The sequence below is a fragment of the Quercus suber genome, unplaced genomic scaffold, assembly GCF_002906115.3.
Source record: "Quercus suber isolate HL8 unplaced genomic scaffold, Cork oak 2.0 scaffold_131, whole genome shotgun sequence".
In the NCBI taxonomy this organism is placed as follows: Eukaryota; Viridiplantae; Streptophyta; class Magnoliopsida; order Fagales; family Fagaceae; genus Quercus; species Quercus suber.
The window spans coordinates 756,289-767,881 of NW_027069594.1; the positions used below are offsets into that span (position 1 = coordinate 756,289).

Below are 11,593 nucleotides of genomic sequence, written 5' to 3' on the forward strand. Positions count from 1 at the left end.
GGTTTGTGCTTAGTTAAACCTTAGGAGTCTTAGACCTAGCTATATTCTAACAAGAATTATGTACCACAGCTCAAAACATTTCTAATTTCACTACCCTTCCAGCTTCTGTCTGATCAATATGCTTTGGATCCGATCGTACAGTCCTACCATTTGACCAGAATGTAACGATTGAATGTGGAAAAATTAAGTTTTAACACAGGCTAAAATCCAAGACTTTACAGTAGCCAAAAGAGATGTGGATGTACAATCTCAAAATGAGTAACAACTCGATATATACTTTTTTTTTTTGAACCCCGAAGTGTACCATATTGTCCAACATATGCTATCAATGGGCACCTAACAAATCCTCGAAGAAATTTTAATCATGAATACTTAAATAAATGCGAGTTCAATAGGGGATATATATGCATGTGGTATTCATAATTTCACTTTGCTACTTTCTGGAAATGAGTCCCCCTGAGAACTTTAAAGTAGAGGGTGGTAATGCACCTCCTCGCCCATGAGTTAGGTTTTATTAAAATCTCAACAACAACGACAAATATTCAAATTTAATTACTCCATTTGTCAGTTTGCAAGATCCGGATGGTGATGGATCATTTTGACTCCCACCAAAAAAATTAAAAAAAAAAAAAGTTGGACAGTATTTATTTTGTAACCTGCTGCATAAATTTCTATGTTGTTCCAAATTCAAGTCACAATCCACATCTATATGTCTTATTGGCTTGAATTGAGTTCATAAATATGTTGCATGCTATTGAATAATGTGATAAACATTTCAGCAACAAAACAGGAAAATTGTAAAGAAATGGGGCTAGACAAATTGGGTCCCCACAAGTTCATAATAAAAACTCGAATAATTCTCAAATTTCTATGGTCAAGCCCACCATTTGTACGTTGAGTTCTTAAAGTCATCCTTAATAGCACCGTTTTAACGAATCAAAGAAAAACGATAAAATAGAGGTTGAGTGCCGGTCCAATAATTTGCTACCCTCATTTCCCCCATCTACCTTCTCTTTTACCTTTGCAATTAAATTTTCTTTAATAGAATGTATTATAAGTCCAAGTATGAACAGATAAAAATCATTCTGTGACTACAGTAAGAAGATTTATAATTTGATTTGTGTCATTAGTCACGTGATTTTTTTATTCAAAAAAGTTGACAAAAGTTAGTCACAATTGTTAATTTGACGGACATAGAAACCTCATGCGGTTATAAGAAATAATTGAAACCCAGAGGAAAGAAACCAACCCAAACCCCAATGAGCGTTTTTGAACAGATAAAAATCATTCTGTGACCGCAGTAAGAAGATTTATCATTTGATTTGCGTCATTGGTCATGTGATTTTTTTATTCAAAACAGTTGACAAAAGTTAGTCACAATTGTTAATTTGACGGATATATATGGAAACCTCATGCGGTTATAAAAAATAATTGAAACCCATAGGAAAGAAACCAACCCAAACCCAAATGAACGTTTTTGTATTTAGGCCTAAAACAAAGAGTAATTAACGATACGTCAACAATATTTTCATAAAAATGTCACAACAAATCATAAGTAACAAGTTATTATTGGTTCTAATTTTAACCTACTTCTAAAATTACTTTTTTATCCACAACTGCAAGTAACAGCTTGTTATTTAGAATTTATTATAAAAATATTATGAACGAAACATTTTTCTCCCAAAAAAAATAAAACTTTGGGAGCAGTGTTTTCTTATATCTTTTATGGAGAATTCCAGCAAGGCTTGTCACAGGAAGCCGCCCAGCTGAAGACACTAGACAACATAAATGCATAATAGAGAATAAGAAACAACCATTGAAGGATAGTGCGTGCCAACTGTTGGAGTTAGATTTGCCTTTCAACATTTCATCAATATAGACTTTTTAATTTTTATCAACAGAACGAGAAAAAAATAAGTCGCAGAGGAAATGTTTCAATTTGGGTTATAAGTGGCCTACAAGACAAAAAGGTTGTTGACAATATGAAAACACCAGAAGCATACAATACAAGCATTGTATTGTCAATCCAGTAGTAGATGAATCGTGTAGCTGGGATGATAATTCATTTCATGTGATTGGTAACAGTGTTTCTGTGCTGTAATTATTCCTCCCTTCCAGATGATGTTTGGGCTGTTTGGAGGAAAAGACTTTTCTATTTGTTTCTTCTGTTTAATGGAATTTGGATTGAGCTAAGAAAAAATAATTCATCACTTCGGACTCCCACCAAAAACCTGAGTGCTAAACTCGAATTTGGACACATTTGATGTGGATTAACTGATTAGGGGAAAATTTTCATCATATGATCATGATTAAAACCATTACCTAGGCAGTTTTGACTCTTGATTGCAGTTAGGGAAAAAAAAAAGGTGCTGACAAAAAGAACCAATAGAAGTAAAGTGAATCAACTTTGTTAACAATGTCACAAATACAAAGTTATACTTAAGAAAAAACTGAAAAAGAGTTTAACTTCAAACTGACTCGGAGCTATCTATTCTCTTATCTTGCTAAATGAATCATGTGACTTGTTTAAATAATATACATGGATAGTTTTATAAACCGTCACGTATCAGTTTGGAGAAAAATATTATCCTTTATTTAATATTTTATTAAATGATGTTTGTTTTAACTTCCTATTTTTAAGAAATAAAGTCTTTTTTTTTTAAAAAAAAAACCTTTAAGAAATAAAGTCAAATTCTACATGAGTATCAAGAAAAACACAAGTAATCATCTTAATTTATTCATTGTAGCATTACAATTTTTTTTTCTTCTAAAAGACGTACACTATAATAATTGAACATTTATTATTCTTAACATTCCATCAAACACACTGATTTCTCTTCTAAAAAAAAAACACTGATTTCTAATTTTTGTGTAAGGCTAAGGAGCAGGGTGACAAATTGTAGGCGGAGGCGACTTCAATACTTCGGCTCTGATTTTTCTTGTTGGCGTATAGAAATGCAATCTTTGACAATGGAAGGCTCAAGTTTAAGTGTATTCTCTTTGCTCAAATCTGGTGCTCATTGCTTCTCTGAGGCTGGGGTGGTATTATATGAAATTCGTGAAGTGTTTGTGGTTTTTAGAAATATTTCTTTTAATCACATTCCAAAAACTTGTAATCAAGTTCCCAGTTCTTGTTGGGGCTATAGAAGAGGTTAAGATGACATTAGTCTGGACTTTGAATTGAGATTGAGAATGCCCTTCTTTCATTATTATTATTATTTTTTTCTACGATATAGACTACAGTCGGTCCTGTGATACAGTTGGATAATTACTTAATGGAATAAAAACTCAATTGTATTTATCATACAAAAAACAAAAATTCAAAGTCACAACTTTTACCACAATTTGCCTACTTTTGCCTATGTGACAAGTTGTGAGTAGTAGAGTAAAAGTAGTGAGTTCATGTGGGTCCACAACTCTAGTGCTCATAACTCATTATATGATACCATTGCGTCAACAGTTGTAATTCTAGCATTATTCATACAGAAAATATCTATGACTTAGTCAAATCTTTTGTTTGGCAGAATGGAAGGAAAGGGAAAAGAAGAGAGGAAAAGTAAGAAAAGGAAAAGGTGAGTTTTACATTCCCTCATGTTGTTTGGTTTGCAAGTGAGCTACAAATCTCACTTCTTTCTCATTTCCCTCTAATTGGAAGGAAAGAAAAAATGATGTGGCTAAGGGAAAACCATTTCCTCCCTCAATTTCTTTCTAACCAAACAACAAATTTTTCTTATTCTCACTCTTTTTTTTTTTTATCCCTCCTACTCTCCTTTCCTCCCTCAAGTTTTCTTATTCTCACTAGTGTTAAGATTTAACTTGAAGTTTTAATGGTTCTATACTAGTTAGTGTAAGAGCAGCCCAAAACTGGGATCTAGTTTGATTTTATTTGTTTTCTTAATTTGTTTCAACAACCCCCCCCCCCCAAAAAAAAAAGAAAAACATTAATGGGGAGGTAACCCCTTGGCAGGATAACGTTGGTTAGAGTGAGCCACTTGAGTGCGGATAAGGCCTCTGATGGGACGGACAACCAGAAGAAAAGCAAATAGACGATCAACAGATGGAAGCAGGAGATAGGAAGATGAAAACTATAAAAGAAGAGCTAGTAAAGCCAGAAAGGGGGGGGGGGAAACCTGAAGGCCTCCTCGGCCTATGGCCGAGGAGCATTTCCCTATTTGTAAGGAAACACTTAGCCTTTTTTATAAGAAAAAGTTTGAACGTGGTGATCGACGGCCAGCACCTAAGCCTGTCAACCCATTCTCTATAAATTTATTGTTTGGGCTTATTGGGCTGAAACCCAACACTCAAATCAAATTGGGTCCCTACAGTAATAATTTTTCATTATTCAAACCATAAATTTTTAAAATATGTAATAATTTTTCATTATTCATATATATATATATATGATTTAGAATTTAATTTGATTTTGACTTTTCAATTTTTGCACTCAATAATTTACTTACCACAAAAATTAAAAAATTAGATAGATTATGTGACGCAAAATTATACTTCAATTGAAACTTAATTAGATTTAAACTTTTTGATTTTTACACTCAATAATTCACTTGGCACAAAAATTAAAAATTAGTTAGAATACATAGTGCACAATTAGACTCCAATTGAAATTCAATTTGGATTCTAATTTAATTTTTTTCTATATATATATATAATCATTAATTATTCGTATTATGTGAGTAAGATGTGAAAAATGTTAAATAGTTTGTTGGTACCCATAGCAAAACTAGTCAAAAATTCAAGTCCCTTTGGCAAAGTGAACGGTTTGAACCTTTGACTTGAAATTATTACTGCATGGAATTGAGTAAAAGGGGATTCAATCAAGAGTAAAGACTACTTTGAATTCCTTTTTGTGTTGGGATTTTATTTTTGTTCCCACGTATGTAAACTTTCTAGCTCATACAAAAAAAAGTAAGGCCTAACTTTTTGCTTATATTGGACCATGTTCGCATATTTTTGACCATGTTCGCATATTTAATGTGTATATGGACGTGTCACTTTTTTTCCCTTTTCACTAGCTTCTGAATATTTTAAACAAAAGTAATATTGTTATAGTTGCAAACTATTTTATAATATTTTTACAAATTATTATCGTAATAAATTTTTATTGGTTTTTATCTGGGCCTACCACTAACATTATATTTTTACTTATCAATAACCACTCATCATGTTAGCAATTTATAAAAAAAGTTTGTAACTTTAGTATTTTCCTTTAAACAATAAACAACACTATAAAGACCGATTTTGTGCAATTTACAAACCTTAGACAAGTTACTAAAAACCATAGAAATGAAGAACAACAATCATGATGGTTAAAGGTAATGGTATTATTTGATCAAACTAAATGCCGAATAATTAGTTGTTCTTTTGACTCTTTTTCTACCATACCTATGGGAATTGAACCTCTCTGTCATACAATAACACTATTGATACAAATTTTTTAACAACTCTTTTGACAAATTGAGGTGTTTAACTATAAATTTTGAACACTTATTTTCACATTTGCTCATCATTATCATTGTCGCAATAGGCTCAAGGACACAAAAAGTTTCACTATTTTTCTTTTTAAAATGGTTAACGTGATTTGTTGTGATTGTTTGTATAATAAAATTGTTAATGTGATTTGTTGTGAGTGTTTACATAATAAAAATAGTACTATGAATAATGAGTCAACAAAAAATAGAAGTTATACCGATCATAATTTACTGTTAAAAACATTATAAAAATTTGTGAAAATAAATATGTTTAGCAGTAGTCAACATATCATGAAAAAGAGATAGTGTGCCTAAGATTTGACTGGCTTGCCTATGTCACATTCCTAAAGTGTAATAGAAAGTTTTGACTAATTAATGTGGAAGAATATAGGCAACAGTAACATGAAAGTGAATAAAAAAAAAAAATTTAAGCAAAAAAGAGAAAAAAAAAAAAAGTGTTTGCATGGGACAAGGGGTCATGCCCAAGAAGTTTTCTTATACGCCTAGCGTATGCAACTTATGTGAGACTGATATGTAGGCTCTACATCACGTCAGTCCCACATGAGTTGTATACGGTTTGACGTGTACAAGATTTTTTGGTCATGCACCTCTAAAATTTTTCCATCCATATCAAAAATTGGTCCAAAAAAAATTAAAATAGTCATCTAGCAATTTTTTGTGCTAGCGTCTCCTACCAAAAAAAAAAGTCTCATTTAATTGGGCTCATGTTTAGCTAGCAGAATGGAAAATTTTAAAAGTAAATAAACAAGGAAGATGGAAAAGATTTTAACTCTCCACCATGTGTGTTTGATACAAAAGATGAAAGATCGGAATGACAGAAACTAAATTGCTATTGTGCTATTATTATAGTTTGAAACAATGGGAGTAATTTGGGTAATTTTGTAATTTTATTGCCCAAGTCAGTTCCCCCAATTTTCTCTCTATTTTGGAAAGGAAAAAAATGATGGACTTAAGTGAAAATTTTCTGCACACCCCATTATCTTTTTAGTCTATTTTTACTCCCAACAAAGATAGAAACTCATCCCTCTTTTTTATCCTCTCCTTTTTACCCTAACCAAACACAATATAAGTGCTATTGGTATTAAGTTTTTTGTCAACTTGTTTGAGTTTCTTTTTTTAATATTCAAATTACTAACTTTTGAACTTTTTTTTTAAATATTTAAATGTTTTTTTATTTAGCATTTTTGTTCTTTTCTATTTAGGATTCAAAGTTTAAAAGATTGAGTGCTCGTTTGTTTGCACTTTCCTCGGGCAAAAAGCACTTTTTGAAACCAAACAAATAATATAAGCGTTTGGTAAAGTTTCAAAACGCAACTTCTGAAATGTGAAGGAGAATGCGCATTCTCAGAAAGCAGCTCTTCAGAGCCTTTTCCAAAAGCCCATGCGTGTTCATAAATATTATCGTTGGACTCTGTGTTAAGTTACCAAATTGCCCTTCACATTTTATTGAAAACCAAATTTAATAACAAATTTCCAAATCCAAACACAAAAAAATCTATAACAAATTCTCAAATCAGCTAAGGAAAAAAAAAAAAAAAAAAAAGCCAATCCCTTGCAGTAATAGTTTGAACTCTGTCTCTATGGGTGATTATACAAACCAGAGTAGCGACGACGAAAGTCGAAGCCAGTGGAAGAGAGATTGTGAGACAAGAGCAAAGGCATGTCATCGTTGAACTCTGTCTCTATGCCATAGAAGCGGGATTCTTTGTCCCCTGACCTTTCACTTAGCAGCATTTTCTTTTGGTTTGCTGAGATTTCTCTATTTTTCATTTTGATCTTTCTCAGTTCTCACTCTCTCCCCTTTGATGAAGTAATATTTTAGAGGATGTGAAACAGCATTAGAGAGAGAGAGAGAGAGGAGAGAGAGAGAGAGAGAGAGAGAGAGAGAGAGGAGGTGTTGAAACTTGAAAGAAGACAAAATTTGAAGAAGTGTGTGGAGGAAAATAGAGATAAGGGAGAAATAAAGAAGACAAAAGGTGAAGAAGATGTGGTTGAGAAAAAAAAGGAAGAAAAAAAAAAGGTTTTGTGTTGGTTATACGTGTGGTGTGGGGCATGGGTTGAACAATTTTTTTTTTTTTTAAGTAAACTTATGGAAAAAAAAATTATATTAGAGAAATGCTATCTTTAAAATATTTGTACAACAAATTTTAGTTAATAATAAATTATTATTGTTATTATTATTATTATTAAGTAATTTTTTTAAGTAAGTATTATTAAGTAGTTGGTTTAAGTATGAAATAAACTCTCTTCTATGTACATTGTCCTTTTTGATAATTTATTACTTAAACAGTCACTTTTATAAGTGTTAACCAAATACTCAACTTTAAAAAAAAAAAACACTTTTTAACAGTTTTTACCAAACACTCAGCTTTTTAAAAAAGTCTAGTTTCATACTGTACTTTTTGAAACCACCATTTTTTTAAAAGCCCAATTTCAAAAAATTGAACCAAACTCACCTTAAAACTTTAAAATTTGTGTGTAAAATGTGAGACACATGACATTTATCTATGTGGTTTAAGAAAAAATTACTTTACATATTTTTTTTTGTTTTACCATTTTTTTTTTTTTTGGGTTAACGGGAAACAGATACAAATACTATCTCACAGAAGTAGTGAGACCAATTCCAGCACTTCTAACTACATACATACCAGCCATATCTATATTTACTAAATACAAAACATCAAGGCTTGGTGGAGAGCTAAACACAATAAAATCTACCTCCATCATACTCTTCCACCTTGCAAGCGCATCTGCGCATCAATTACCTCCTCTATATACATGCACCACTTGAACCCAAGGGATTCTTCTCAGTAAACACCTACAGTAGCATAAAAGAGGAGAATATGGTTTATTAATGTCTACATTAGAATTTAAAAAGGATATAAATGTCTTTTTATTCATTATTTTGAATTTCTTATCTCAAAAATAAAATATTGGGTTATAGTACTTGAAGTGAGATGTGGCGGGTCGTGCTTTTCTAATATAGAATACAGAAAGTTGGCCTTTAAAAAATTTGAAGGGCAATATTTAATTGAGACTTTTTCAAAATTGTGCACGAGAAATATAAGACCCACATGGGTTCAAACTTCGATATAACAATTAAGATAGTCACACTCGGACCCCGCGTTAGCTACATACTCCTCTCACTCTAGAGCCCGCCACGTGTACACTCTTCTTCTTACACTTTTGCGGCTTCTTTCCTTAATCAAAGCTAACGCGCATATAGGAGTGTTGACTCCTTAGAAAACACACCCCACTACCTATGTATATATACTGCTCCAAACAAAAACTTCCTCAGCAAAAATCGAACTCATTCCTCTTCACTCTTCAGCAAAATCCCAACTTTGTCTACTACTACTTGTCGAAAACTCAAACTCGAAACTCGAAGTCGAACTCAAAGCCAATTCAGAAACACATGGTGAAGCAGAACATTGAGAAGCTGACAAAGACGACAGCAACGATCGAGGAACATTTTCAAAATTGTGCACGAGAAATATAAGACCCACATGGGTTCAAACTTCGATATAACAATTAAGATAGTCACACTCGGACCCCGCGTTAGCTACATACTCCTCTCACTCTAGAGCCCGCCACGTGTACACTCTTCTTCTTACACTTTTGCGGCTTCTTTCCTTAATCAAAGCTAACGCGCATATAGGAGTGTTGACTCCTTAGAAAACACACCCCACTACCTATGTATATATACTGCTCCAAACAAAAACTTCCTCAGCAAAAATCGAACTCATTCCTCTTCACTCTTCAGCAAAATCCCAACTTTGTCTACTACTACTTGTCGAAAACTCAAACTCGAAACTCGAAGTCGAACTCAAAGCCAATTCAGAAACACATGGTGAAGCAGAACATTGAGAAGCTGACAAAGACGACAGCAACGATCGAGGAACAGCGAAGTGAGTCGAATTCTAAGTTCAAAGGTGTCCGGAAGCGAAAGTGGGGGAAGTACGTGTCGGAAATTCGGCTGCCCAATAGTCGGGAGAGGATTTGGTTGGGTTCCTACGATTCCGCAGAGAAGGCGGCGCGTGCTTTCGACGCGGCCCTCTTCTGCTTGCGTGGGCGCACTGCCAAGTTCAATTTTCCTAATAACCCACCTGAAATCCCCGGCGGAAGGTCGCTCAAGGCGGCGGAGATTCAGACCGCGGCGGCCAGGTTCGCCAATTCGGAGTCGTCGGCCCCTCCCAAAAGTGAGAGCAATTCGGGTCATCACTTGGAGATGAATAATAATAATAATAACAATTCGTCTTCTTCATTTATACCGTCTCCCTCGGTGTCGGAAGCGACGGTGGAGACTGTTCAGATAGACAGTGATTCGATTTCGACCAACAATTTAGATGGGTCGTTCTTGGATTTTGATTTGGATTTAGATTTGGATTTTTTAAAGACGATGGGGTCGATTAATTACGGGTCGGATTATGGGATATTTCCTGGTTTCGATGATCTTACAAATGGGTTATTTACACAGCCCTTGTCTAATGTGGATTATGGAGAAGAAAATCTTGATGGGATTGCATCTCAGGAATCATATAATTCATTCCTGTGGAATTTCTAGAGGACGATCGGGTGGGTCAGTGACCCGGACAGTTTTAGTTCCCGGAGTTACTGAAGCTATTTTTCTACCCAGATGTGGAATTTGGATATGGATGGACCAATTTTAGCACGGCCATCCTGGTAATATTTTTTTCGCTACTACAAATTCTTTTGACTTTTGAGTCTGATCTTGATAATTCAATTGTGAACTAGAATGTAAAGTGTGTCATAGATTGATGTAATTTTTGTCACTCATTCAAATGAATGCAAATAGTATTTCAATCATTTTTAACATTTACAATGCTCGTGAGATTGGGACCCGGGTTCAAAAAGGACCAGCATTTTAAGCACGTTTAATGCATTGGCTCACTCATTCTCTTGTTTATTTTGCACAAGATCCTTACAAAGCTTATCGCCAGATAAAGCAATTTATCCGCCGATAAACTTTGTAAGATCTGGGCCCAAAGACTTGAATTCAAAGATCCTGCACGCGCCGCCTTCCCAACTACCCAAAGATAAGACTTACAGCACAATTGCTCAAGTCTTTTGAGCTGATAAACTTTGAAGTTTTGCCATTTTTGTTTGAAATTCGTTTATTTTGTTGAAACTGAAAATTTTTTGTTGAAAATATTGTAAATAAATGTAAAAGTTAGATGAAATAATAGAGTGAGACCCACCGCCTTCCCAACTACCCAAAGATAAGACTTATAGCACAATTGCTCAAGTCTCTTGAGCTGATAAACTTGAGTCTTTTGAGCTGATAAACTTTGAAGTTTTGCCATTGTTGTTTGAAATTCGTTTATTTTGTTGAAACTGAAAATTTTTTGTTGAAAATATTGTAAATAAATGTAAAAGTTAGATGAAATAATATAGTGAGACCCACCGCCTTCCCAACTACCCAAAGATAAGACTTACAGCACAATTGCTCAAGTCTTTTGAGCTGATAAACTTTGAAGTTTTGCCATTTTTGTTTGAAATTCGTTTATTTTGTTGAAACTGAAAATTTTTTGTTGAAAATATTGTAAATAAATGTAAAAGTTAGATGAAATAATAGAGTGAGACCCACCGCCTTCCCAACTACCCAAAGATAAGACTTATAGCACAATTGCTCAAGTCTCTTGAGCTGATAAACTTGAGTCTTTTGAGCTGATAAACTTTGAAGTTTTGCCATTGTTGTTTGAAATTCGTTTATTTTGTTGAAACTGAAAATTTTTTGTTGAAAATATTGTAAATAAATGTAAAAGTTAGATGAAATAATATAGTGAGACCCACCGCCTTCCCAACTACCCAAAGATAAGACTTACACGTGTTAACGAGTTCAGAATTGAGCTGATAAACTTTGAAGTTTTGCCATTTTTGTTTGAAATTCGTTTATTTTGTTGAAACTGAAAAGTTTTTGTTGAAAATATTGTAAATAAATGTAAAAGTTAGATGAAATAATACAGTGAGACCCACCGCCTTCCCAACTACCCAAAGATAAGACTTATAGCACAATTGCACAAGTCTTTTGAGCTGATAAACTTTGAAGTTTTGCCATTTTTGTT

General features: G+C 33.5%; 1 protein-coding gene across 1 annotated transcript; it reads left to right on the plus strand.

Moving 5' to 3' along the window:
* Nucleotides 1-9,217: 9,217 nt before the first annotated feature.
* Nucleotides 9,218-10,343, plus strand: LOC112034122 (ethylene-responsive transcription factor ERF017). The gene has a single exon (XM_024066904.2). The coding sequence runs from the start codon at nt 9,355-9,357 to the stop codon at nt 10,069-10,071; it is 717 nt and encodes a 238-aa protein (XP_023922672.1). The 5' UTR covers nt 9,218-9,354; the 3' UTR covers nt 10,072-10,343.
* The last annotated feature ends 1,250 nt before the right edge of the window (nt 10,344-11,593 follow it).

What these genes read in the sequence shown, in the direction of transcription:
- LOC112034122 (XM_024066904.2), top strand. Translation starts at nt 9,355, where the DNA reads ATGGTGAAGCAGAACATTGAGAAGCTGACAAAGACGACAGCAACGATC.